Source organism: Vulpes lagopus, chromosome 1 (genome assembly GCF_018345385.1).
Source record: "Vulpes lagopus strain Blue_001 chromosome 1, ASM1834538v1, whole genome shotgun sequence".
In the NCBI taxonomy this organism is placed as follows: domain Eukaryota; kingdom Metazoa; phylum Chordata; class Mammalia; order Carnivora; family Canidae; genus Vulpes; species Vulpes lagopus.
This window is the reverse complement of record NC_054824.1, coordinates 121577381-121604512: the sequence shown is the minus strand read 5'-3', so window position 1 is coordinate 121604512 and position 27132 is coordinate 121577381. Positions and strand designations below refer to the sequence as shown.

At 42.9% G+C, this 27132-nt stretch overlaps 1 protein-coding gene across 1 annotated transcript in view; it reads right to left on the bottom strand.

The window, feature by feature from the left end:
- Nucleotides 1-27132, bottom strand: part of LAMA3 (laminin subunit alpha 3) — a 249718-nt gene that overhangs the window by 88872 nt on the left and 133714 nt on the right. The window contains exons 24-34 of the mRNA XM_041769356.1: nt 25863-26023; nt 22361-22469; nt 20610-20707; nt 19549-19693; nt 17805-17931; nt 17576-17715; nt 15943-16058; nt 14331-14542; nt 13135-13339; nt 1338-1482; nt 518-658 (exon numbers count right to left, since the gene is read on the bottom strand). Of these exons, the coding sequence (XP_041625290.1) occupies nt 518-658; nt 1338-1482; nt 13135-13339; nt 14331-14542; nt 15943-16058; nt 17576-17715; nt 17805-17931; nt 19549-19693; nt 20610-20707; nt 22361-22469; nt 25863-26023 (1599 nt within the window). The remainder of the gene's footprint in view (nt 1-517; nt 659-1337; nt 1483-13134; nt 13340-14330; nt 14543-15942; nt 16059-17575; nt 17716-17804; nt 17932-19548; nt 19694-20609; nt 20708-22360; nt 22470-25862; nt 26024-27132) is intronic.

Below are 27132 nucleotides of genomic sequence, written 5' to 3'. Positions count from 1 at the left end.
AGTAAAACAGAAAGAAAATAAGCAAATAAGAAGAAGTGAGAGGGAAGAAGGACCAACTCCATTTAGCTGATGAGTGTTTAGTGAGCACCTACTATATTCTGGATCCTGTTGTAGGTATCAGGAATGTATTAGGAGCTTACATGCTAATGTTGGGGGAAGATATATAATTAAAAATTTCTAGAACTAAGTGCATAATATGTCAGGGAGGGATAAATGCTGTAGAGTATACAAAGAAGGGTGAGCCCATAGAGTGACCAGGGGCAGCTACTCCATAGGGAGTGGTGAGGGAAGACCCTACTGAGTCCAAAACACTCAGCAGACCTGAAAGACTGAGGGAATGAGCATGAGAACATCTGTGTAAAAAACACTGTGTGCTGAGGAATGGCGAGAGCGAAGCTTAACACTTCAACAAAATAAGATATAAAATCTCCACAAGCCCTTCATACTTCATGACAATCCACTTCTTCCCCCAGTCAGAGGTACCAAATAAAAACAAAAATCCTAATCTCTTGCATACCTTAGCTCTTCTTTTATGGGTACTGTGACAATGACTATTTATTCCAAAACAAAAGCAGCTGGTACAACCCTTGGGATTTGCTGGGTCCAAGTAGAATGATCCTTCTCGACACACATTACACTCTGTACCCTCCACATTCTCCTATTGAAACAAAACACGAAACAAGAGATCACTTCTTCTAAAACTTCACTGATTGCGATTAGGTACTTACACAAATTAGATGCCAATATAAGACCTTACGACATAGACGCTAACAAAACAAGAAAAGCTATGTAACTGATAAGCTTTTCTATCACATTAATTGTTTAAACCCTTCTACCACGCTCAAGTGAAAGAGAGAATTTGCTCAATTTCACAAGATGCCCCTTGGCATCTTGAAGGTAGAGAAATAGAACCATGTGGATTCACAATATAGGCGGGCCTGGTTCATCCCACTTACCACCATCTCAAACAACTGCTGGGACTTAGGAATTCTCATACCACTTAGCAGAACCCTTTGGAGCAGATTATTATTAACCTGGGGTCCATAAGCTGGAAATAAGCTTCCAGGGCACCTATGAACCTCTTAAAATTGTAAACTAAGGGTTGTGTCAACTTCTCTGGAATGGGTCCATACCTGTTTTGTGATTCTCCAAAGGGTAAGAGGGGCTTTCCCTTCTGTTTCTATCAAATGAGCTAGTAACCATTAAATGCTACATGCATTGTGGAAATCTATTTCAGGTCAATCCCACTTCCCACATATTTGTATATATTGACTCAACATGAAGAACTTCCTCACTGACAGTGGCTGATGTCTCTGTCATGGCTCGTTCCATCTTACCTTGCAGAGGCAAACTCCGGTCCCTGGATCACAGACTCCTGATTCGGTCCCATCCTTGTTGCAATGGCAGGGAATGCACTCAGGGAAGTGATAAAACCCGGAAGCACACCGGTCACACTGCCGCCCTGTGATTCTGGGCTTGCACCTGTATTCAAAGTCAAGGAAGCAGAAGTTTTTATCATCCTTCCTGCACGGTTCTGAAGTCCACCTGCATTGTAGCAGAGCAACTGTGACCCCGCTTCCCTGGGGGCAGTGATGCCTGAGCTGAGCCTAAAAGGACAAAGTGTCATGGGGTAGGAGTGGGGGTGGGTGTTCCAGACAGAAGGACCAGAGGGGAACCGCCTGGTGTGTGTGTGTGTGTGTGTGGAGCACAGGTATGAGTGGAGAAAGCTGGCCCATGAACTGAAGAGGGAGGCAGCCCATGTGGATGGAGATGCTGGCCATTGTGACACTGTTCAGGGGCAATGGAGTGAGGTGGCTGAGTGCTGTGCACTGAAGACCCTCTGGCCAGAGTACTGATCAGCTCTGGAACACGACAGATACAGCATCTTATTAACTTGCTAAGGCCTCATTTTCTCATCTGTGAGAGGGGATATGCTAGCTGCTGCCTCCCAGGACCCCTGTGGAGGTAGATGAGGTTGCACCTGGCACATGGCAAGCTCTCGGACAAGGAATCACCATCTTGAAAAGCTTTAAGCAGGAAAGAGTGTGGTTGGGTGTGTGGGGGTGGGTGGAATCAAGATGATCAATTCCTCAGCCAGCTGTTTAGTCAAGAGGAAGAAGGGGCTAAAGTAGGCAAAGACATTTGGGATGGAGACAAGGGATGGGTCCCAAGCTATTTTGGGGTGAGGTTGCTGGGGCTTATAATGTTCTGGATGAGGAGACAGAAGTGGGGGGAAGGCAAGGAAGACCCTCGTCATCCTGCCTGAGCACTGGAGTGGATGCTGGAGTGGGCAAGGCTGGCAGGGAGTCCAGCAAGCAGCAAGCAACCCTGTGCCTGGGCTCTAAGGAGGGCTCTGCAGGGAGGGGGGAGCCATCCACATGCTTGTGCACTTGAACCACAAGAGGGGAGGGGAAAACACAGGCTGACAGAGAGAGAAGAGCAGTGAGCTGCCAGCAGAACTAAGAAGCTCACCACCCCACCAGGTGAAGAGAGAAGAGGAAGTGGGCACCAGGCTTCCTTCGTAGCTCAATCACTGAGTTCCATGGTGGATGCCTGGTGGAAACCACACGCTGATCTTTTCTTTGTGCTTCTAAAGAGAGTACTAGGAAATGTGCTTTATATCAGAACATTGGGAGGATAATCTGATATGAAATATTTTATCGTTAACTTGCCCACAATACCTATTAAAATATTTTACCCAAGGGACCATCCTGAAAAAGAAAAATCTAACTTTATTTCCCACTAAGTTTGTCTTATATAAAATATCTGCTTAGAACCAAGTACAGAATTTTGTGTTGAATTAAGAACACACGCTTGGGGCAGCCCCGGTGGCGCAGCGGTTTAGCGCCGCCTGCAGCCTGGGGTGTGGTCCTGGAGACCCGGGATCGAGTCCCACATCAGGCTCCCTGCATGGAGCCTGCTTCTCCCTCTGCCTGTGTGTGTGTGTCTCTCTCTCTCCCCCTCCGTGTGTGTCTCACATTAATAAATAAATAAAATCTAAAATTAAAAAAAAAAAAAGAACACACGCTTGAGGCAGGCAGCTTACCTCTGAATCCCAACTTGGCTACTTACTGGATATAGACCTTGAGCAAATTAACCTCTCTACAGCTGAGTTTACTTCTCTGTAAACACGGAGATCATAAATTCAACTTTGTAGAATTATTGTGAAAATTAAATAAAATAATATCTGGAAAAGCCTTAGAACAGGGCCATGCACACATACAAGAATTTGCTATTATTATTCTTACTATGGCGTTGGCTAAGGGGAGCTAGTGGGACTCCCTTTATCTCACTCAGCACACCCAAAAAGACAGTCAGTTTTACCTGCAAGGCCTACTGGCAGGTCAAATATCATTTCAGTTTCAACCCCATCCCCTCTGTCTTCCTCCCCACCTGATACCTGAAGAAATTCTTTTCATAAGGAAGCCAGTATTCTCTGAATCACCAGGCCCCTGGTGCAAATGGAAAGTGCCACCACTCTGCTTAAAGTGATCACTCCGCTGCGGTGGATGGAAACTTTGGAAAGGGGTCAGAGACTCTTCCGGGAAGCTGGATAAACTATGGGTCACTCACAGGCTTCATTCATTCATTCATTCATTCATTCATATTCTCTCCAACGCACACAAATTTACATTCACTATCAGAGGGTTCCTAGGCCCTGATGGATAATACCTGCTCTCTTCTTGTGAATCTCAGACTAAATGCAATCAGACAACCCAGCAAAAAAAAATGACTGTTACTGGATAACTCCCTATTTTGGGAGGGAGCAGTGACGGTGGCACATAAGACTCTAGTGGTCTAGAGTTAAGAAAGAAGAGGGTACAGACAGCCCTGCCCAACTAAAATTGTCAGAAAAAGAAAAGTGTGATCATAAGAGAAGCTTGGAGATGGCCTTAGACTGTGTAGGCTCTGCTCCTCTTAGCTGGCTGGGAGGGAAGGACACTGTGCACAGGCAGTGCTATTGTTGCAAGGGCAGCTTGTCGAACCAAAGTCCATGTTTCTTTTAGCAAACATGCAGTGCTTCTGGCTTATAGATACCTTAACTGAATGCTGGTGCCAAAGGAGCCACTCAGATGCTGAATGCCATGGGTGGACAAGGCTGAGAGTGGTGCAAATGCCCTGGAGCCAGGCCTTGAAAGCCAAGACAGGTAGACAGGAGCCTACTTTTTATATTGTCACTTGAGTGGAAAAGAAAGGAGCTGGAGTGTTTTGCAGGGAGGGCAGCTGTAGAAGCTGCTTCTTGAGACAAGGAGAAATGGAAGCAAAATCATTCCTTGCCTCTTTATTTCAGAATGCTGTGAGATGTGGTGGCAAGGACAGGTGGGCTGAGGGCATGTGGCAACGTCAGGGACGTAAGGTAAAGCTCTGGATCCCACTTTGCACGCATGTAGCAATGGAGCACATAGAGAATGGATAAGAAAAAGCGAAAAGCTGGGCAGAGTAAGAAGAGTGGGGACCTGTGAGCTGACCCTGAGACCCCCAGATGAGACAGACAGGGAGTGGTTAACGAAAACACAGAGAATATAGTATCATGATTCCTGAGCACTGAGCATATGAATCCCGTGCGAAAAAAACCAAGCAACCAAAGGACTTTTTGGTGGTGCCATGACAACAGGGAATAAAAAGGAAACTTCTTCTGTAAAGTCTGGCTGGATATCTCTTAAAAACTACCTAAAGTCAGCCTGACCTTGACACATTTCTCCAGAGAGATATTCTGCTGCCTAAGGAACTGCCCTCACTGCAAAGGCAGGAAGTTTCCAGCAAAAGCTGCCTGTAGGTGTAGAATGGCAGCTCTGGGGGTGCAGGTCAAGTGGATTCATCTCCAAAGCAATAGGCTCATGGCCAAACCTTACATAATAACATCTGCGCATGTGTGGGCGCTCGCCATGTTGCACAAACAACTAGAAAATCAGATGTTAGAGTGAACTCTACCCTTTGCTCATTATAATGGGTCTCTTAATATCACATATCAATTCTGGTTGCAATCCAGAATCCAAAGTCTACCTTCTTCATTCATTGATTCCTTCAATAACTATTAAGTGCTTCCTATACACATATCCTTGTGTTAGGGAATGCAGGAGGGAAAGGACAAAATAGAGTAAGTCGATCTTGACCTTGGCACATTTTCCACTAAGAACATAGGACATAGAGATGCAGAAAGTGAGGTAATCACGGGAGACATAGGATGGCTGACTATCAAACTAGCTTGAGGCACTGAGATCATGAGGAAGTCCCTGTGGCCTCACAGAAGGCTCCATGACTTCTTTGAGTTTGTTCTTTTCACACATAATCCTTGAAGGATATGCAGAATTTGGGGGTAACAGAAGAGGGGGAAGGAGAATTGATACCTGGAGAACTGAACATATGCAAAGCATTTAGAGAAAGTAAAAAAACCAAGCCATAGAAGAAAGCTGAAGAAAAGCTTAAGTTTGGGTAGGTGGGTACCATATTACCATGAAAGCTGTCCTTTATCCCATCAGGGAGTTGAGACAGGTTCTTGTGCAGAGTGATATGATGGAAGTGGTACCTGGTGGACCCACGTGCCCTCAGGCAGACTGCACACAATCTGGCCCTCACCATTCCACACTGCCATTAGGGCTTAGCACAGGATCTCTTGTTAGGAGGCATGTGTGCCTTCTGCATGAGACACAGGACCCAAACTGGAGTAGGTGCTAGATATGGTCTGAGCCATAAAATATATTGGTATCTGACAAAATAGAATTTAAGGCAAAAATAAAAAATCACAGTAACTGAGAAAAATGTTTCATCCTAGTTTTAAGAAAATACCAAGAAGATAAGATCATAAACCTATAGGCACCAAATTCTGTAGCCTAGATTAATAGTTCTATATATTAGTGACAAAATTATGGGGAAAATAGATTTTTAAATCCCAGGATAATTTTATACTCGGCATATTCCTTTTCAATTAAGGGGCCAAAATTTAAAAAAAAGGGAATGAATGAGCGCATGCATAAACCTAGAAAAGGAAGGTCAATTAGCAGACCACTGATATCATTCAAACATGGGGGTGTGGTAAAAGAACTCAACCAAGGTGGCAGCAGAAAGCAGAGAGCCATGGAAAGAAAGGGGAAGGAGATAATATACCTTTTCAAAAGTTGACACCTGATTGACTGTAGGTAAAAAGGGTTGATTTTAAGATGATACTAGGATTTCAGGCCTTAGGGACTGGGAAGAGACAGTCACTGGTAAATAGAATTTTTTTAAAAATTCAAAAGAGAGAAATGGTTTGAAAGGCAAGACAATGGCATGGGTTTCAGCTATGGAATCAGAGTTGAAAGAATTTTGGAGTTGTAAGGACCCTTAAAGATCATCTAATCTAATGCTTCATAATACATGTGAGGAGACAGGTGCTCAAAGAGTTTAGAGGACTTGTCCAAGGTCCCCTAAATAAAGTCAATAAAAGAAGCCAGGTTGCAATTATTTTCAATGAAGGTGGGGATAAGTCAGCCATCAAGGGTCAGGACCAGAGCTCTGGATCTGAAATTATCCAGGAGTGGGGGTGGTTAAAGCACGAGAATGGGCGGGGCTTCAGGGGGACAAAGTATAGAGGGAAGAAGGCAGACATCCAAGTACTTGGCAAATAATAATAATAATAACTAATACTTACTGGATGCTAGTGAGGGTCAGGTACTGCTCTAAGGTCTTCTATACAGCATAATCTTCTAAAGAACTTTATGAGGTAGGTGCCTCTAGCATCTCTATTTTGTGGATGAAGAAATGAGGCATACAGAGAAGAACTGTACTCAGATCACCCAGACAGTGAGTGGAGGTAACAGATGCAACGTTGTGCAAACTAATACCACACCTCCTCTCACTCGGCAGTAGACTGAACCAGTGACATAGCCAAAGAATGATCATTCAGAGAGATATGGAGAAAGACACTGGTGTTACAGAAGATGAAAGAAGACAGAAAACGTAGGTAAGAACTCTGGGCTCCATCCCTATGGCAAGAGCCCCATCTGCCTTGCTCGCCACTGTGTCCCCCATAATGCCTGGAATTTACTATTCCTATTAATCAATGAAGTGCATCAAAGGAATTGCTTCTTCAAGTCAGTAGGGTTGATGGAACTATACCTAGCTGGAAGCACTTCTGTTCCAAAAATGCCAAGTCTATGACCTTTGTGGATATTTTATTTCTCTAACACAAACATTTAATAAATCTGTGAGGATGTGCAGAGACAGAAGTCCCCCCCAAAAGGCACTTCATGGGTATTGTCCTTCTGAAAAGGCACATTTGTACAAGTGGCTTGACTGAAAATTCAGGTGGATTACCATCTCCTTTAGCTGATCTCAATATAGCCTGAAAGTGGTTGCCATCATGCTAGCTTATTAAAGCAATGATTTCCAGCTTCTTATCTGTCAATGATTGACAGAATCTTCTGAGGATATTCTAGTCCTTTTGTTTATTCATAGAATCTGATGACATAATTTTCCATTATTAAAAGCAAGGTAAAGGTATTTTTTCATCAGTCTTATATCAGATTGAATTAGTCTTGCTGTTAAAAACAAAATCTTGATCAATACAAGCATCTTTAGGACCTCAGTCTAGCATTGGACAAAATAATGGATTTCTTGGCATCTATACAAAATAACTTTGCAATATTTTGTGTGTTACAATCAGAGATTAAAGAGGAAATAGAATAGGACTTCAGGAAGGCAGGTAGAAATAATTTTACCAAACAATTAATGGATTAGGAAGCTGACACCCAGGAAAGCAGAGTAACTTGCCCAGTCTTCTAGCTAATTTATGACAAAGGTGAGTTGAGGGCGCAGATTTATGGCCCCAACCTAATTTATTCCCAATTGCTTCAAAAATTACAGCAATTTTAATTAAGTAGAGATTGAATACTGTGGATTGCTGCAATTATTTTGTAACTTATTTTAAAGTAGATTAATATTCAAAACTGTTTTATTTTCTTATAGTATGATAAACTTGAACCCCTAAAAGAGTGAAATAAAATTCGAAAATTCCAATTTTTCAGCTTTGAGATCTGTGACAATTTGTACAAACAACTGCAAGAAAGTCTGTTGTATCATGGAGAAAAGAATGTGTTTTTCTTTTTGTTGCAAGTTTCAGGTCTCTTTGACCAATTCTTTCACATGAACTCGTTAGGTTCCTCTAAACACAATCTTAATTTTTGTTAGGAAGTTTCATTTGAGGGTCGGGGAGGAGCATTCTTTCTTCTAATATTTTCTAAAGAAATAACTCTTTGAGTAATCAAAAGCCTTTTCAACATCAACAGTGGAATTACCACAAGCGACTTGTGTAATTTATAGTCGTAATAAACTGAAAGTTTTTCTTACATTATCTGTTAAAGGACCCTTTCATGACAAATCTACTTTGATCGTGGAGAGATATGTCATCCCATCAGGTTATTACAGTCTCTTTGTAATGTGAAGATAAACAATTTTGCCTATTGGTTTGGGTGCGATACAGGCCAGTGAGAATCCATTCCTACTGATGTCTTCTTGGGTTTGGGTAAAACTGTATAGCATGCCTTGGTCCTGAGTTAGGACTTTTCTAATCTACTGAATTGTCATTGGCTAGTGAAAAATTTTAAACACCTCTTACAATTTTGACCTAAAATCCTATAGTAAATCTATTTATTTGTCACAGATGGTGCCTCAATGCATTTTTACAATTTTTAAAGAATTCTTAAATTCCTTTTTCTGTGGCAGCGGCATTCAGAAACCATGTGTGAGGTTCTGTTTACAGCAATTTATTCTGTTGACTGGTTACTCCTTTTTAAAATTCTCCATTATTTTGCAGACAGAAAATTCCTGTCTCCTGCCTGAAAACTGCTTCTCCATCTCCTTGGTTCCTTTGCCTCCTACAATTCAACAAAGGTACTCCTGCAGAACCCACACCTGCTGGGAGTACCTTGCAGGTGTGTGTCCACGCTTACTCTTTGGGGTCCTCATTACCCTAACCTATTCCCAAACTTCCATCCCAGCCCCAAACTCTTCACTGGTATGTTCTGCTTTCAATAGAAAAACTGAAGTAGTCATTATGGAAAAACAGAACTCTGTTGGTCTGCCTTATACTTATTTTTGTGGCTTTGTTTTTATTTTAGTTATATAGGGAAATACTATAATGTTTTCAGTATTTAGGGCTCCAAGTTTCTTCCGATGTGCCTGAGGCCACTACAGAACACTGGGCTCCATCCTCTGCCAGGACTCCTACTCCCTAGTAACTGTTCCATTCATGATTATCTTCCTCTTCTGCCCTTCATGGAGTTTTTCATTCTCAGGTTATACATTTCTTATTCTGCTATTCAAATGGAACCTGTTCTTTTGGTCTTTTTTTTTTTTTTAAGATTTTATAGATTTATTTGAGAGAGAGCACTCTTGCACACAAGTGGGAGGAGGAGCAGAAGGAGAGGGAGGAGCAGACTCCTGCCTGAGCTGGAGGCAGGGCTCGATCCCAGGACCCTGAGATCATGACCTGAGTCAAAGGCAGATGCTTAACTGGTTGAGCCACCCAGGTGCCCCTCTTTCAGCCTTTTTATATACAGATTCCTCCTATGATAGCTCTTGAATAAGCAGAGGATTTTAATGGTAAGACCTCCCCTTCTATACATCTTGTTTCTTCATCAGAGTATTCTTTACACTGAAGGATTCACAAAAACCAATTCCATATAAAGACACTGAATTATTTCCTTTTATTTGTTCTTCAAATATATTAAAACAAAAATGATATTACTAATTTAATCTGTTTGCCTTTTTTCTAACACCCTGGATTTCCTTTCCTGAAGCCAGTTCGAAATCTATGGTTTCCTTTGGTCTGGTAGATGTAGTAGGGGAGCTCTCAGGAGGTTTGTGTGTGTCTTATATTTTTTTAATTTATTATTTTTTATATGTTATATGTATGTATACTATTGCACTATATTGTTGTATATATGTATACTAATATATATATATATATGTATATATATATATATATATATATTTGGGGTGAGAGGCAGGGAGATAGAAAAAGGATCTTAACAGGCTTCATGCCCAACGTGGGGCTTGGTCTCACATCCCTGGGACCATGACCTGAGCCAAAATCAAGAGTCAGACATTTGAGATGCTTGGGTAGCTCAGTGGTTGAGTATCTGCCTTTGGCTCAGGTCATGATCCCAGGGCCCTAGGATCAAGTCCCGCATTGGACTCCCTGCAGGGAACCTGCTTCTCTTTCTGCCTGTGTCTCTGCTTCTCTATGTGTGTCTCTCATGAGTAAATAAATAAAATCTTTTTAAATAAAAGAGTCAGACACAACTGATTGAGCCACCCAGGCGCCCCATGTTTGTGTGTGTTTTAAACAAAGATACTGCTGACATGTTTCAACAGCAACACACCAGCTTGATGATTGTCTTTCAATTGTTGTTCTAATTCTCCTGTGACTACTTTTCATACCAGAAATGGCAGACCTTGTGGGTGTTGCTCTCTTGGCTTCCTAGAGAGAAATATCCCTGTAGATGTCTCCATGGAAGGCCACACATTTTATTTACAAATACCCTGGAGTTCTTGTGTCAAATGTTTATGACTGGCTATGAGTTTGCTGTCTATAAAAGGGTTTTGTTTTTCAAGAAAGGGAGATTGACACCTATGGGAACATGAAAAGGGAGAGGTCAGCGGTAAGGAAATGACAGAAAAATAGTGCAACATTTGCTACTTGAGGGAAGAAGGCCCTGCTAGATAGAGGTAGATGAGAACAATAGAAAAGCAAAGTGGGGGCTGTTGGACTCCAGAGGGAAAGTGATACCCATCGATGAAAGACCAGAAGACAAAAAGACAGCTCTGTGACATGAAGAGGTCAGGAGAGGAGATGCTGAGAAGAATACCAAACAGCTCCACTGAAATGAGGCCACATGGCCATGTAAGAAACCAAATCTACGAGATTCTGGCATTTGTCCAGCTACTGCTTTGGACCAAGGGTTCAAAGAGAGGGTATGGAAGCAATTTTCCCTGGAGAGGCAAAACTGTGTCAGGAATGAAGTCACAGGATCACACACATCTGTCCTTTCTCTCTCCTTTCTAGAAAGCTGATTGTGTCATGATCAGCACAGGCAGATCCTTTTTAGCTTCCCACTTCTCCTTTGTAGCCACAAGCTTGCAAGTATCTCCTGGGATGGTACATCTTCTGTTCTTAGGCATTCCTGCAGGTCCTGGTAGAAGTCCATGCTTCCATCCTAAGTGCCATTGTCTTCTTACATCACTAACTAACTGAAAATAAGTTAGGCATTTTCATGGGCCCCTGAATGCATTCGAAACCTAATGAAATGTAGCATCTTCAATAATGAACTAAGTGCTTGACTTGCTTCCAAAGAACAGCTTAAGCACTGGAGGGAACAGAACCTATTATTTGTTAACTAATGGTGATGAAACAACTCTGGATATCACCTCAGAATTCTTTGTGCAAATCACATTCAGCGTAGGCTCACAGTTTGAGAAGCATGAGCAATTGAGCTGACTCAGGGCGGACTCACACCTGTGGTTTTAAAGACTTGAATGTTTCATGACTCAAGTTGTCACTCAGCTCCTTTTCCTGTAGCACAAAGGGACAGTTAGGCCCCCGGGCAACAATTAAAGTTGTAGTCAAGGGTCCTTCCTTAGGAAAAGCAAACGTTGCTGCTATAAAGAGTTGAATTTTGTCCCCAAAAAGATGTGTTCAAGTTCTAGTCTCCAGTAGCTGAGAAGGTGACCCTTATTTGAAAACAGGATGTTTGCAGATATAATCAAGTTAAGATGTTTGCAGAGCAAGGTAAGCCCTAATCCAATATGACTGGTGGCCTTATAAGAAGACACACATACCGAGGAGAAGGCCACATGGAGACAGAGACACACAAAGAGGATCCATGTGATGGCGGAGCAGAGATTGTGTAGAAACACGTCTACGAGCCAAGCAACTCCAAGGATTGCTGGCTGCACCAGAAAGTAAGAGGAAAACATGGAACAGATTATCTCCCAGAGACTTTAGAAAGGGCATGGCACTGTCAACACCTCGACAGTGTTTGGGCTTTTAGTCCTTGGGACTGTGAGAACATAAATTTCAATTATTTTAAGTCACCCCATTTGTCGTGATTTGTTATAGTAGTCACAGGAAATGAATGCAGCCGTCCCTGGGCTGGAGTCATGGATGCCTGCCACCAGCAGCAACAGCAACAGCCTCCCCACCCCTTGGCTGCCACACCCAGAGCACCCACACAGACCCCAAAACATCCACTCCCCTCAGGCGGAGGGAGTGTAGGGTAGACGTGAACCTTACACTTGCTCCTGCAGACTGCCAACCTCTGGCTCAGTTTTCCTGCCATATAACCTCCTCTCCGACTCTTTCCAGCCTCTTTCCCTAGAAGACTGTACCTATTCTTCGTCCCTTGTAGCCATTCCCCAGTCCTGCTGAGAGATCAGGCTCATCAGCTGCAATTATGTGACATTGGACTCTAGTTCCCAAGGCAGAACTCAAGCCGCTGAGCCGAACCTCTTAGCAACGCAACATCTGTGGGAGCCAACGTTTGCCACTGTCCCTTACCTATTGTGCCCTGGACCTCTCAGTTAACCCCAACGGCAGCCTCCCACTCAGGTCAGCTGTCCAGTGTATAGCTTCCTACCTTGCTTGCCCACTCCCAACTGGGGCCCACTGTGGAGGCCCCAGCACCCCTTTGAGCTTGCCTGTCTGAGGGTGGCAGGCCTGAGGCCTTAGACTTTGTCATGCACTGCCCTCAACAAAAAACGCCAGCTTACTCTAGAATGAAGACTGGGAGCCCAAAACTAAATACAAATGGATAGGTATGCATCACAAGGTGACACAGTAGAAGAAATGATAACTTAATTACACATACATATGGGATACTCCGAGAGCAATGCTGGAATGGATGGGCATTTATGGCCTCCGGAACCTGGCCACCCACCCAGCCATCTGCCTGGCCAGGCTCTGGCAGGCCGCCCTGAGCCTGAGGGGCCCAGTCACTCCACACACCACAGCCCATCCAGGGTGGGGAGCTTCACCCTGAGGTGAGCACAGAGCAGTCCTTGGACCTGTGAGACATGGGAAGGAATGGTAACTGGCATGTGCAGATGACATCTTCCCTTCCCATATAGGACCTAATGGGTTCACCAACCCGGGCTCACCTGCACTGCCCGTGGTCCCTGTTGCACTCCTGGGTGGCAGCCCCAACGGTGCCCCTCCTGGAACAGTTGCAGCCTTCGCAGCCAGCCAGGGGATGGAAACTGAAGGAATGGGTGTCACACACCTCACACTGTGGCCTGACCGTGTGGGGAGGGCAGAGGCACTTCCCTGTCATCTCATCACAGAGGCGTGGGCCACAATTGCACGCTGGCCAAGGAATAAAGAGACATGGTGTAAGGGTGAGACACCACCCAGCCTCCAGCAGGACTTCACCAACTGCCAACATTTCCAGAAGCTTCCAAGGGGTCTGGGAGAAAAGTCTTGCTTTTTCTTCATGATAGCATTACTGAGTGGGGCTGCTCTGAAAGGCAGCTTTCTTGGAGCCCAGATCAACTCTATCAAATGCTCATGACAGACACGGCGTGTGAACACTGGCTGAGCACAGCGGCACCCACTGGCACCAAGGCAGGAACTCAAAGGAACCCACCCAGTTATAGTTATGTGCCATTCTCATGAGACATCTCTCATCTGTCAGAGGATCCTCTCACAGGCTCCCTGAAGTGGCCCCACATCACCGTAGTGCAACTGAGCTCCAGGTGAGGTCATAAGGCAGCAGCAGGACCCTCGTTAGGCAAAGGCTGGTCTCCAAGTGAAGGCTCCGTTTGTACCACACTCACACCCCTCACTACTACCACATGGCCCGTGCTGACCTTATGTCTCAGGCCACAGGATGGTTCTTAGATAAAGGTACCCAGGCTTCCTATTCTGAAAGTACTATCCTCCTGTGACCCCGGCTCTCCTCCTATTTCAACTGAGTTTTGATTAGGTTGCAAACATTGAAGGAGCTTCCACTAGGAAGAGGGATTGAGTTGTCCAGTATTTTGATGCCTAAGGCTCTTTAAACTCACCTGCCTTGCCAAGCACATGGGTCACATACCTTGGGAAACACAAATGTTTATCTCCTAGAACCTATCTTCTCAAAATGTGGTCCATGGACCCCTGGCCTGGGCACCATCTGAGTGGTTAAAAGAAGTACAGACTCTCAGGCCCCAGCCCAGGCCTTCTGCCTCAGAACCTGCATTTTTCACAAGATCCCCAGGTAGTCTCCAGCACAGTGAAATTCAAGAAGGCCTGCCCTAGATGAGCGTCACCTACCTGGGACCAGAGACAACCTTGGGTGACCCGAACGTGCACTTACGTTTGCAGTGTGGGAATCCATAGTAGCCCATTCGACAGCGGGTACACTGCCGCCCAATGACGCTGGGCCGGCATGGGCACTGCCCGCCCTCTGGGCTGCAGGGACGGCCAATGGCCCCGGTGGGGTGGCACTCACAAGGCAGCGCGCCCTTGTGGTAAAGGGCCACTAGGGACCTGGCAGCGTTCTTACAGAATCCAGAGGCGGTCTGGGGGCTGTGAAGACAAAAACAAGGTATTATTCCAGTCCCAACCTTCCCTTTCCCACTTGCTCTGCCAAGTGGTGTTTTGGGGGAGGGACTCTGGCTGTGGAGTCTGGGAAGAAGTAAGAGAATGCCCCACCCTGGGATCCACAGCCAGTGACAGCCACCCTTCAACCCATCCACCTCCAGAACACATCACAGGACTGGTGGGTGGGGACTTCTGGTGGCTGCAATAAAAGGGGGAAATTTTCACCTGTGGGATGAATTCTCTGGTATGTGAATTATACCTTAATAAAGTGGTTATCAAAAAAATTATAGGGCAGCCCGGGTGGCTCAGCGGTTTAGTGCCACCTTCAGCCCAGGATGATCCTGGAGACCCAGGATCGAGTCCCACGTCAGGCTCCCTGCATGGACCCTGCTTCTCCCTCTGCCTGTGTCTCTGCCTGCCTCTCTCTCTCTCTCTCTCTCTCTCTCTCTCTCTCTCTCTCTCTCTGTGTCTCTCATGAATAAATACAATCTAGAAAAAAAATTATACCTAGATGTGTATGCACCAGTACCAATAACAATGGGAGCAGGAGGCAGCCAAGTATCTACCTTCATTGAATGTTGTGTGTTAGAAGTTTTGCCTACATCTCACTTAACCTCACAACCACCTAACCAGTTAGGCCTAAGCCTCATTTCATACATAAGGAAACTGAAGCTTCTAGAATTTTAGTGATACATCCAAAGCCACAGAGCTACAGAGTGGCCAAGCAGGCATTGAAACCCATGGCTGTCGGACTTGAGAGCCTTTACTCTTCATATTTTCTATAAAGGAGACTTCTGCCCATCAGGCCCTTGGAGCTGCTGGGCTCTTCAGGGAACCTGCAGCAGGTACAGGGTGGGTTTGCAGAAGAGAAGAGCAGAAGCCCACATGTAGGGCTGTCCTAGGCTCTTGGCATTCAGAGATCCTGAGAGAGTGGACAGGGAGGTCCAGGGAGAGTGGACTGAGAGGTCTGCTGCTCCGAGACACTCCCCACTCAACCAGATGGTAAAGGAGAAAGAGAATCCAGGCTGATGCACTTCCCAGTGGAGGACACCCCATGTGTTATCTTTTAGGAATCTGAGTTGGACAACAGGAAGCAGACACGAGGCCAAGAAACTCCAAAGGAGCCCATGAATCCCAGCTCAGTGGGTGAACATGAGGCAGGATGGAAGTTGAAGACAGTAATCTTGGCCAAATGTGCAGCACAAGGTCTGGTGCAGGATGGTGTATGCAGAGGAAAAGCATCTCCCTCCCCGGCCCCAGGACTCCCTGCCACTCCCTTGGGCACAGGGAGGAAAAAGACAGACCCAAGGGCCAGCCCCACCCTGCGCCTTGCTCTGAGGGGGGATGTTGGAGAGCCTTAGGAATCTCTGCAAGGTGATACTTACTCGATATAAAAACTGTTTCCTCCGCAATTGGTGACAAACTCAAATGACTTGTCCACTGATTTTTTGTGAAGTATTTGGTAGTCATAATCCTCCGCAGGCACCACTAAAACACGGACCTAAAGGAAACCTGTCAGCATGACTTTGGATTTCCAACAGCAGGGCGTACTGATGGCTATTCATTACACTTTCTCTTCACTAAGATCCATGCTCTTGATTGTTAAGCCCAAGACCACTTGAAACAGGATTTATGAAAAAGAACTACCCTAAGCCAGTATTAAATGTTCAACCCACATTCCTATGTAAGAAATGGTGTGTGCTGAGGCAGATCCCTTGGAGCACCTGCTCAGAGAAGCAGCCTCCTCAAGAGCTAGGTGGAAACAGGAAATCTAAGGGATCGGGGCCTGTGGAGAGGGCCTGGGCCCTGCGTAATCTATGCCTGGGATGACCCTGGACTGCCAAAGGTCGCACTTTATATTTTTAAAGGTGAACAAACTAAAACAGCAGGACCAATGGGGGAAACTCATACTATGGCTTGCCCTGAAGCGGCATCATGTCAGATACTCTTATGAATAACTGCAGCCCTAATCTTTAGAAGTACTGCTTGGCTCTCTGTGCCTGTTTAAATCAGACTATACCAGTAACAAATGCTATAGGAAATTTCAAATCTCTGTGAACTACTCACCAACTTATAGCTTACAGACAGTTTCCTGCTCTCGTGCTATTCAATCAGTAAGCATTTGTGAAACACCATGTACTAGGTGGTGTTCTAAGCACACGGGATACAAAATGCATAAAGTCAGGCCCCTGTTCCTAGGAAGATGGCCTCCTCAGAGAAAGCAGGAAGCATAAGGAAGAAATAAGCGGGTCACACAGCAGGGCCTGAACAATGCTACGAAGCTCTCTGGAAGGCTTTACAGGCATTAAGTGACCATGATTCCACCAACCAAGGTAAAAACAGTGTAGGAGACACCTGGGGTTGTATAGGTAATAGGCTTAAGTCTGAGGGACTCATGAGGTCCCCAGCTATGTGGATATGCAGTAGATGGCCCCATACTGGGCCCAGAGCTCAGAAAATAACAGAGATGTGGAGTCACTTTCCCACAAGAGGGAACAGAATCAACAGGGACAGATGATACTGTCCAAAGAGAAATGACAGAACAAGGGGGCTCAGCGTCAAACCCCAGGGAACGATACCATATGTGGACAAAAGGAAAGAGAAATCACCGAAGGAGCACAGAAGGAAGTGGGAACAAAATGAGAGAAAGCAGTTATGGAACTCAAGAAAGAAAGTCTCCAGGACAAAGGAGGATTAAATGCTTCAGAAAGAGACCAGTCAGGTGAAGAGTGAGAGGGGCTAATACAGAGCGAGACACTCACTCACCAGTTTCCTGCAGGGGACTGTTTTCTTCCTATTCACTTACTTATTGTTCTAATTTCCCTTGACTTTAATTATCACTTGCTTTTTTTTAATTTTTCTTTTTTTTTCTAACAAGTGGCTATAAAATTCAAACATTTTTCTATAAATATGACTTCAACTCCTCGGAGGAACTATTGTCACGAGCCAAACAGGCACACAGAATGGCTAACCAAGGCAAGCACATGAAGAGCAAGCTGAGGGAGAAGCAGACCATACCAATACTAAGGACTTTCCTTCTGGAACCTTCACAGTCACGGCTATCTCTGGCTCTGAGATGTCAAACTCAACTTGATCTTCAGCAATCACTTGGTCCCGGCAGCCAAGCACATGGGGGCAAAAAGAAGCACGGAAGACACCTGGGGGCAGAGTGGGAGAGGAGTTTCTGGTACGGTACCACAAGGACCAGCTGGGTCTGCAGCCATGGCACTTGTCCCCTGAAGCTCACCTGGCCATAGCCGCCCTCCATCCACAAACACCTGGGTGGGAAATGTTGGGTGTGCTGGTTGATAAAAATGGATGACAATGACATATCGGCCTGGGTGTGGTACAAGTCCTCTGAGGGTCACTTGGTTCTATGTAGAAAAAAGAGGATAAAAAAAACTCCTCAAGTTGCAGAGCTATAAGTATTTAGAGCTTAAAAACCAAAGCAACTTAGGTATTTACCCAAGTGAAATGAAAACCTATAGTCACACAAAATTTTCACTTGAATATTAATGGCAGCACTATTTGTAATCAGAAATACTGGAAACAAACCAAATGACTTACATCTCAGGATGGATGAACCAACACTGTGGTGCCACCATAAATGATGTTGGAGGGAGTGTAATTTGGTACCATCACTTTGGAAAATTGTCTGGTAGCATTTACCAAAGTCGATCATATCACTGAGAAATTGCACTCTTAGGTTCACACCCAACAGAAATGCATAATGTTTGCCCAAAAGCCGTGCAAGAATGTTCCCAGCATTGAAGTACTACTTATGATAACTGAGTAACAAAGAGCCAGAGTCCATTTTGGATGTTTGATCACTGACGGGTGTCAAGCCCCATCACTTGTCTTTAATCTTTTGTCCCACACCTGCACAAGCCAGTAAGAGAGCCCAAGAGCACATCCCTTGGCACAGGCAGGAAGTTACAGCCATACTAATTCTAGCCAATGGGAAGGAGCCCTCACCTTGCACTCCTCCACCTTTCCCTTGCCCCTGCCCAACCACAGTGAAAACCAAAGTCATGCCCCCACTTTTGCTCAAGATTGAGTGTGAGGCCTGCTCTCCTCAGAAGACCTCACTCTGTGAGAAATAGGTCTTCAAACCCTCAAAAAAACAAGAAAAACAGTCACAATAAAAAATCATCTTTCAGATGAAAATCGTGACTTGAAAAAGGTAAGTAATTTGATAAACATCATACTCTAAGAGCAAAATCAGGATTAGAACTCCATTGTCATGATTTCAGTTCATCTCCCCTTATGATTCTGGGTGAACTTTCCCATACAGGATCTTATTAAATTTTCTCTGTCAGACCCTGTTAATTTCCTAACTTGATGCAATGTGAACAGACATGAGCCATCTCTAGGATTAAAGGGATAAAATATCATTAGGGCAAATGGTAAGTCCTGCAACTTAAAACAAATACAGTTCCTTACTACATTTCATCTTCATGCTATATATTATTAATCAATAAATGTTTACTGAAAATTTCCCACCTGCAAAGCATTTCGCTGGTATAGTTGGGGATGCAAAAAAAAAAAATCTATCAGCTAGAGCAGCTTTCACAAGTGCTTACATTCCAATTTGGGAATACAACAATATTAAATAGCAGTAGTCAATAAAAATATGAGGTATCACAAAATGGGCCATGAAAAATTGCCAAATGACGGTATAGATAGAGATACAGAAAGGAAAGAACTTCAAGATGGGGTGGTCATAGACAGGATTAGCCAGATGCGTCATGTCCAGGATTCTCTACAGTTGAGAGTAGAAGTCCCCAAACTACAGGGGCATCCAAATCCCTTGGAGGGTTTATTAAAACACAGATTCCTGGGCCTCACCTCCAGAGTTTCTGATTCAGTAGTTCTAGGGTAGGTTTGCAAACATGCATTTCTAACAAGTTCCCAGGTGATGCAGATCTTCTGGTAAGGGCCACACTTTGTAAATCATGTTTTAGAAACAACACCCTCGAGGGGAGCCCTACCTGTGGCATCTTCAAGGTGACTCCAGTAACAACATCAGCAGAAGGTGAAGGATCCTGGGTCAGGAAAGGGGAAGACTCTTCTCTCGGGACATCCAAAATTAATGCTGTTGGAGGAGTTTCAGGGACCAGGGAGACACAAGAGGCACTGAAAAAAGAAATATTTTAAAAACTACCAAAAATGGAAGAACTGTCCACTGGTGAACATATTGACTGTGAGCTTAAGACCGTGTGACATCAAGAGGATCCAGTCTCGAGAGAACCACAGGACTGTGGAGAGTTTTGTTTTTTTTTTTTTTTTTGGAGGGATCTTTATACAAAAAGACTCAGTGTAGTCAATTGGCCAAGTGTATTCCAGCAACCTGCTCAATACAGTGAGCTAAAATAGAAAGATAATCTTAATTTTGAAAAATATTAACTAGACAGAAACTTATAGAAACTTTCTTTCTGGAACTAAAATTCATGTTAAATGAGGCCAATGCAATGAAACATTACTATCCACCTCTAACTGTAGATGTTGACATAAAGTCATATAAAAACCAAAGAGGACAAACGCACATCATTTCTTTTTAAGCACACCCAGATTTAACTGTCTTGGTAGTTTCTATAGTCCTAATCATATGCCTAAGATTTGTGATGGTGTCTATAAATTATTTTTAATCTAGAACAAAACAACCTGCCTAAACCCTGATAATCATTGGTTAGCTAATCCTCATAACATAGTGGTGAGGTGGGGCATTATTTTCACGGTTTTTTAAATGAGGAGCCTCAGACACGGAGATTAAAGGATCTTTGCGAGGTCTCAGAACAGTACTTGGTAACTGCCCTTTAGGGCAAAGCTTAACTATTCCCCCAGTTGCTACTGTGTCAGCTTCCTGATATTATGGAATTCTGGAAAGACTGCTGGGGGAAATGATTTAGCTGATTTTTTATTTTAACCCATTATCAGCCTTTAGCACCTTGGCCTATGATCCCTTGTGAAGTTGAGCATAAAGTCGCAGGCTTACAAGCATTATAGCACCACTCAGAGCACAAACAAGGGAGAAAGGAAGGAAACCCATTACCTTTGATTAATATACCCCCCGTAACTGGCAATGCATTTGATTTGAGGTCTCAAATATTCAGTTGAGAATTCTTCAATGGGTATGATACAAATTTGATGCTGTTGAAAAAATACAATGCAAAAAGGTATATCATGTTTATCAGCAAAGCCAATGGTATGGTCAAACATGCTCTTAAAAAAGCTCTTAAGTAAAGACATTACAATTGTTATTTTAAATAGACAAAACTGCAGAATGGCATCATTATGTGCAACAAACTTTACTGTTGTACAGGATCGTTGCCAGAATGTTCTTGGAATAGTCATCTAAATAAACAAAATCACAAAAGTCCAAAAACAACTCTTTGTCAGTGACTTTGGGTACCTGTTTTTCTCTCCTACCCTGGGCTGATGCTGGCTCTTCAGACCCCTTGTCAAGGAGAGGATGATGTGGTAGGCAGCTAGGGAGCCTGCTGTTCAGAGCCTGTTGTCTGTAACTCCTGCTACAAATTATCTTTCTTTATAGAGGATGACTTGAATCTCAGGCACATTGGGACTTCGTTGAAGAAACTAGCTCCAGAGCTAGTTTTTGAGTCCATAAGAAACTCAGTTATTAAGTTATCAATACATTCTATTTTAATCAAAACTGTATTACCATTTGGATCACAAACTGATTCAGTAACAAGAATTTTTATTGAACACCTACTATATGCCAGGCACTGAGACCGAGGGATCCTATGAGACCAAGATGAATAATACCCCTGCCCTCATGGGACCTATATTCTAGTTAGACATCTGAATGATACTAGGGAACACTTATGCTTAAAAGATGAAGACTCAGCCCTGTTATAATTCCCAAAGATGAAGAGATTAAGATTCACTTGGATCATTATGTTTAAAAACAGAGTCACAATTTTAAAAAATAAAGTCTTCAGCTATTATATAATTTATGTAATAACTATTAAAAACTCAATTCCAGATAATTCTTAAGAAAAGGCTCAAAGTTTTCAATACTGTCAAGCACGAATATCTAAAACACATTAGAACAAGCTGGCCTAGCATTTCCCTTAATATTAGCAATGACAAGAAAGTTGCTTCATACTTAGATAATCTTCTGTTCTCTGAGATATTTATTATAAATCTGGCCACCCCTTCCTAGCCCAGTCGCACTGCTTATGCTTATCATAATTCTCAATATTTAATTTGTACTATTTAAAGGGAGGCATGAAGGGTATTTAATCTGCCAAACTTGGTATTTTAGCTCTTAATGGTATATATTTAATTAACTGAATAATATACTTATTGAAATAGAGTAACAAGAGTCGGGAAAAGAAATACCAGGTGGTTGCAACTTGAAAATTCTGAAAGAATTTGCCAAGATGCTAAAAGATATCATAAAATAGTAAATGGGCAAGAAAATAAACAGTAACTAATCACATTTCTATACACCAGCATAACAATAAACCAGAAACTATAATGACAAAGGATATTTCATTCATAATAGTAACAATGAGTAAACACTAATGAAATAGAGTTTTGTGAAACCCTTGGCAAACCTGATGAGGAAAATTTACTGGGTGCGATAAAAAAGGCTCAAACAAATGAAGAGGCAAGACAGAGTTCTACATAGGAAGAAAACACATCATTAAACTGGCAATTCTTCACAGGTTCATTTTATAGATGGAGTACAAACCCAGCCAAATTTTTCATAAGTTTTAAAATATAGAGCTATCACCAAAATGCTTCTAAAATTCAAAGGGCAAAACAGAAGCATACCAGAAGGAATCGGCTCCTGTGTGCTTTGAGCCGAATGCCTGCATCTGCTAACAGCTCATAAACAGCAAGGCCACTCCTGCCATCAGTCACGACACTCCGGCAAAGGACACTGCAAGAGGAAAGAGTGTTCTTAGCCTGACTCCTCTGGTCTCCCTGACTTTGTGCCTCCCTGTGGATAGCTGATTGCTATTCTGTTTCTCCTCTTTATAACCAGGTCACTGACAATGAATTTTCTGGCACAACAAGTTTAAAAGGGATGCAGTCCACAATCAATACAATAAAGAACCTTCTGAACTGTGCATCTCAGGGCTAAAGGCCTTGTTCACATTTTCCACCCAGCTTTATGTAATACTTGGCCTAGTCATTGGGAGAAAAAGCCCCAGAGTCAACAATGTCTGATCGATCTCCAAGACACAACCTTCTTGGAAATGTATTACTATTCTTGGTACCATCTGTGACTAAGGTTGCCTATTGGCCTCACAAAGATATCCCATACCACATCAGCCTTGGGACTGGCCTTACTCCAGGCATGAGAAACCACAGTGCTGTCAGAAGCTTAGCCTGCTCCACTCATCCTTCTTTCCTCGTTGTACCAGCTGTGCTCCTTCCTTCCACTCCAACAGGTGAAATATGAAGTTCAGTAATATTTAAAAGGTCACCGTTTGGAACCAAAGAATTCACTGTAATGGAGAAACCCATTAAGGAAGTATTTTTGGAGAAATGTTTCTGACTTCATATTGTTTGGGTTTTTTTTTTTTTCTGACTTCATATTGTATGACAACTTTTCTGTCGGTCAATACAATTTGGAAACTAGTTTGGAGACAAACTAAAAGAAATGACCATCTCCGGGAAATGTTTGAAATAATTTATGCAATGACTTTTTGGTAAGGATTAAAATGAGATACTGTATAAAGAGCCACAGTTAGAAACTCAAAGAACAGTTGTTTTCTTTTCCCTTTTGAGCGTGCGTGTGTGTGTGTGTGTGTGTTTATGTATTTATGTAATTAAAATGCCTTCCTTTTGGTTCAAGCATAATCCTGGGAGTTAAATATATTAGGTGATTCATTTAGATTAAGTTTTGTCCATATCCTTTTAAAATTTCTAACTAAGAATAGACTAATGATGATAATTATTGAATTGATTTAATTGTGAGTGAACCTCTCTTATAGAAGGACCATCAGATTTATCACAACATTGTTTTGAAAAGTGGTATTTTAATTAGCACCACTACTTTTCTGTTGGGATAGTTTTTAAAATAACACCATTAGAACTCACTCAAAAAATGTTGGGAAAGCTTCAACCCTCAGTAGGAGAAGCTGCAATGTTGAAAGGGCTTGTCATTTGAAGTAGGCTTTTATGGGTCAAACATTTTCCAATTGCACCATATTTTTGGACTCCAGTACTGATAGCCTATTCAATTTCACTTGTCCATAGGACAGCCAAAGCGGAGAAGAAGGAAATATTTTAAACAAGTGAAATCACACCATGGGACATTCCTAGAAATGGTTAAATACAATAAAAGGAAGTCCTAACATAATACAATGCTGTCTTGGAATTCTAATGTCCCTGGTGAAGAACCTGGTGCTGGGATCCCTGTGTGGCCCAGCAGTTTAGCGCCTGCCTTCAGCCCCGGGCATGATTCTGGAGTCCCCGGATCCTTGCATGGAGCCTGCTTCTCCCTCTGCCTGTGTCTCTGCCTCTTTCTTTCTCTCTCTCTCTCCCTCTCTCATGAATAAATAAATAAAATCTTTAAGAATAAACAAAATATTAAAAAAAAAAAAAGAACTTGGTGCTGTCCTATCCAGAGCCAAAGCGACCTATGGAATACCACACAGCTGTCTGCCCTAAATGCCATTCAGACAGAGCTCATGAAACCAAGCTTGTGGCTTATGGAAGGAACTGTGGAAGGGTGCCCTTTCATTTTTTAGCTTTGAAACACTCCACTGCTTGGCATAGATGTTCTCAGCCTCTTCTGAGATGGTTCATTAGAAGTGTTTCCTTCTGAGCCCTTAGCCATCACCACCTTCTATCCTGTGGAGCAGGGATCAAGTGAAATAATCTGGAAGGTGGAAAGAGTCAGAGGGATGAACTAGAGGGTGGACATGGTCTGGAGAAGCCCTGCCCTAGCCCTGGGGGCAACAGTCTCCAGGACTCAGGTTGTTAGGTGTCCCACCCACCTGGGAGTGCACATTCCAGTGGTTGCTGATGTCATCCACAGATGAAACTAACATTTTCAGGTAATGAGAGAACATTCTGGGGAATTTTTTTGCTCGATCTGGTGCTCCTATTAAAAATCCCAATGCAGTTATATTCTTTGTTGTTTTTTGTTTTTTTTTATATAATCACCCCACAAAAAAGGGCTAATTAGATTTTTTTAAAGATTCCTAAAAGAAGCCTTCACAGTTTCCTTTTTAAGGTTGCTGAGAGGGCAGCCCGGATGGCTCCGCAGTTTAGCACTGCCTTCAGCCCAGGACCTGATCCTGGTAGACCCAGGATCGAGTCCCATGTCAGGCTCCCTGCATAGAGCCTGCTTCTCCCTCTGTCTGTGTCTCTGCCTCTCTCTCTCTCTCTCTCTCTCTCTCTCTCTCTCTGTGTCTCCCATGAATAAATAAATAAATAAAATCTTTAAAAAAAATAAAAAAATAAGGTTGCTGAGAGTATGATGTTAATTCAATAACCATTTCATTAAGTCTCATAAAAGTTTCCATTCTAAGTTCCTAAAAGTAAGTCTTTTCATAAGTTCTTTTACTCGCAAAACAGGAAAAATGTCCAACTATTCAGGTCATTTGGAGTTTGACAAAAAGCCAAAGGCAAGTAGTGGTAACAAAATGTTCAAGTTCGCCAAGAATTGAGTGGGTTCACTGCAGTTCTCCACCTGCTGTCTGAAGAGACTGACTTCTAGAGCCATTTATTATACAATTAATTCCATGTTGAAAACACCCCTTGCACTGATTCTTTAATTAAAGCATATACTGAACATTTGCATAGATCTTGAAATATTATGCAAAGAAAATAATTTTCAATAAATCTTTGTCAAAGTTCTAGGAACAGAGTCACTTAATCAGGGTAAATCTTTAAATCTTTGGTTAATTATTTTTCACCTGATGATCATCAAACATTAATTATTCCCAGTTTCCGAAGAGCATGCTGTGAAGGCAGTTGTGACAGAGACAGAGTCTTTTCTCCTTTCCCATGCACCCATGTGTTCTCTACACAGCATTTGAGCCTGGAGCACTGAGTTCACTGCACCACACAGGGTGTGGTTGTAACATGAATCTGAGCCAAAGTGGTGAGTGGAACACACAGCTTTTCAAGAATATGCAATATTTTCAAGATGTCCACAGGAAGTCTCCTGCACTCACACCAGAGGTAACACCAGATAGCCCAGTCACCTGCTTATTTTCAAGATCAAAAGGAAACAACTTCCCAATCCAGATAAAAACCAAGGCTGACCTCCTGATTGATCAGGTCCAAAGGAATCCCCCAGGGCATGACTGATTACCTGTACTTGCAGCTGTAGATGTTCACTTGGCCTATCAGGACAGACCCAGGGCTCTCCGTGTGCACATCAACCACAGACAGCTGGTCTACTTCCGTGGAATACTCAACCATGATCACGTAGTTGCCAACCTGTGGGACCTGCAGCCGCAGATGCAGCTCCACCTGTCAGAGAGCCCGAGCAGATGGATGTGAAATGTACTGGATGTGTTTACATACGCAAGTAAAACCAGGGCTGAGAAGGCACCTGGAAACGGTTTTATATGTCATCATAGTAAGAAATGTGGTCCTATAAGTAGGAATGCCAGATAAAATACAGGATGCGCCATTAAATTTGAAATTCAGATAAACACATAACTATTGTTTATCTGCAATCCAAGTTTAATAGAGCATTGGTATTTTTATTTTCTAAATCTGGCAACCCTACTTAAAGGGGCTTCTACTCCTTTCACCCATCTATTTGTCTTGTTTCTTAAGGCCAAAGACACTCTAAAACTTGAGGTAAAGAGGAATCTCCAATGGGCGATAAGAGGAATAGAAGTATGCCTTGAGGATCTTTTACTGCTTTTCAACTTAAAAAATGAACTTTAAATTATATGGATGCAGATAATGTGAAGTGAGACATGCATCCCACTCCTGCGGTAGTAACTAATAAGACTTTGGTTTTCATACTTCCAAATTGTCCATGTCTAAAAATGCACATATATATACTTTTTTTAAAGAAAAATTGCTCATAGTAGGCAATCACAGATGCTTTTGGAGCATCACAGCAGAGACAAGTAGCTCCAACAGAGTCCATATGACTTGCAAAGCCAAAAGTATTTACTACCTGGCCTTTTAAAACAAAACCAACCAAAAAAAAAAAAAAAATGCCCATACCCCCATTTGGAGGTTGGAGTCTGGAATCATGCTGCTTCCAGCTATGTGACTTTGAGCAAGTTACTTAAAGTCTACATGCCTCAGTATCCTCCTGTGTAAAAATGAAGATAACAAAAGTATATCCCTCTTAAAATTATTATGAGGATTAAATGAATATACGAAGAACTTTTAGAATTGTGTTTGGCATGTCACAAACACTATATAAACACTGATGATTATAACTCTGATTATTTCCTTTTGCCATGACTTGCTATTTTTACTCAAAAATATTTTCTCTGTTTATAACAGTACATGCAGATAAACTTCATTTTCTTAATGGCTTCCTACCATTCCAAATATTATGAGCAAAAAATAATTTATTCAACTAATCCCCAATTGATGAACACTTAGGTTGT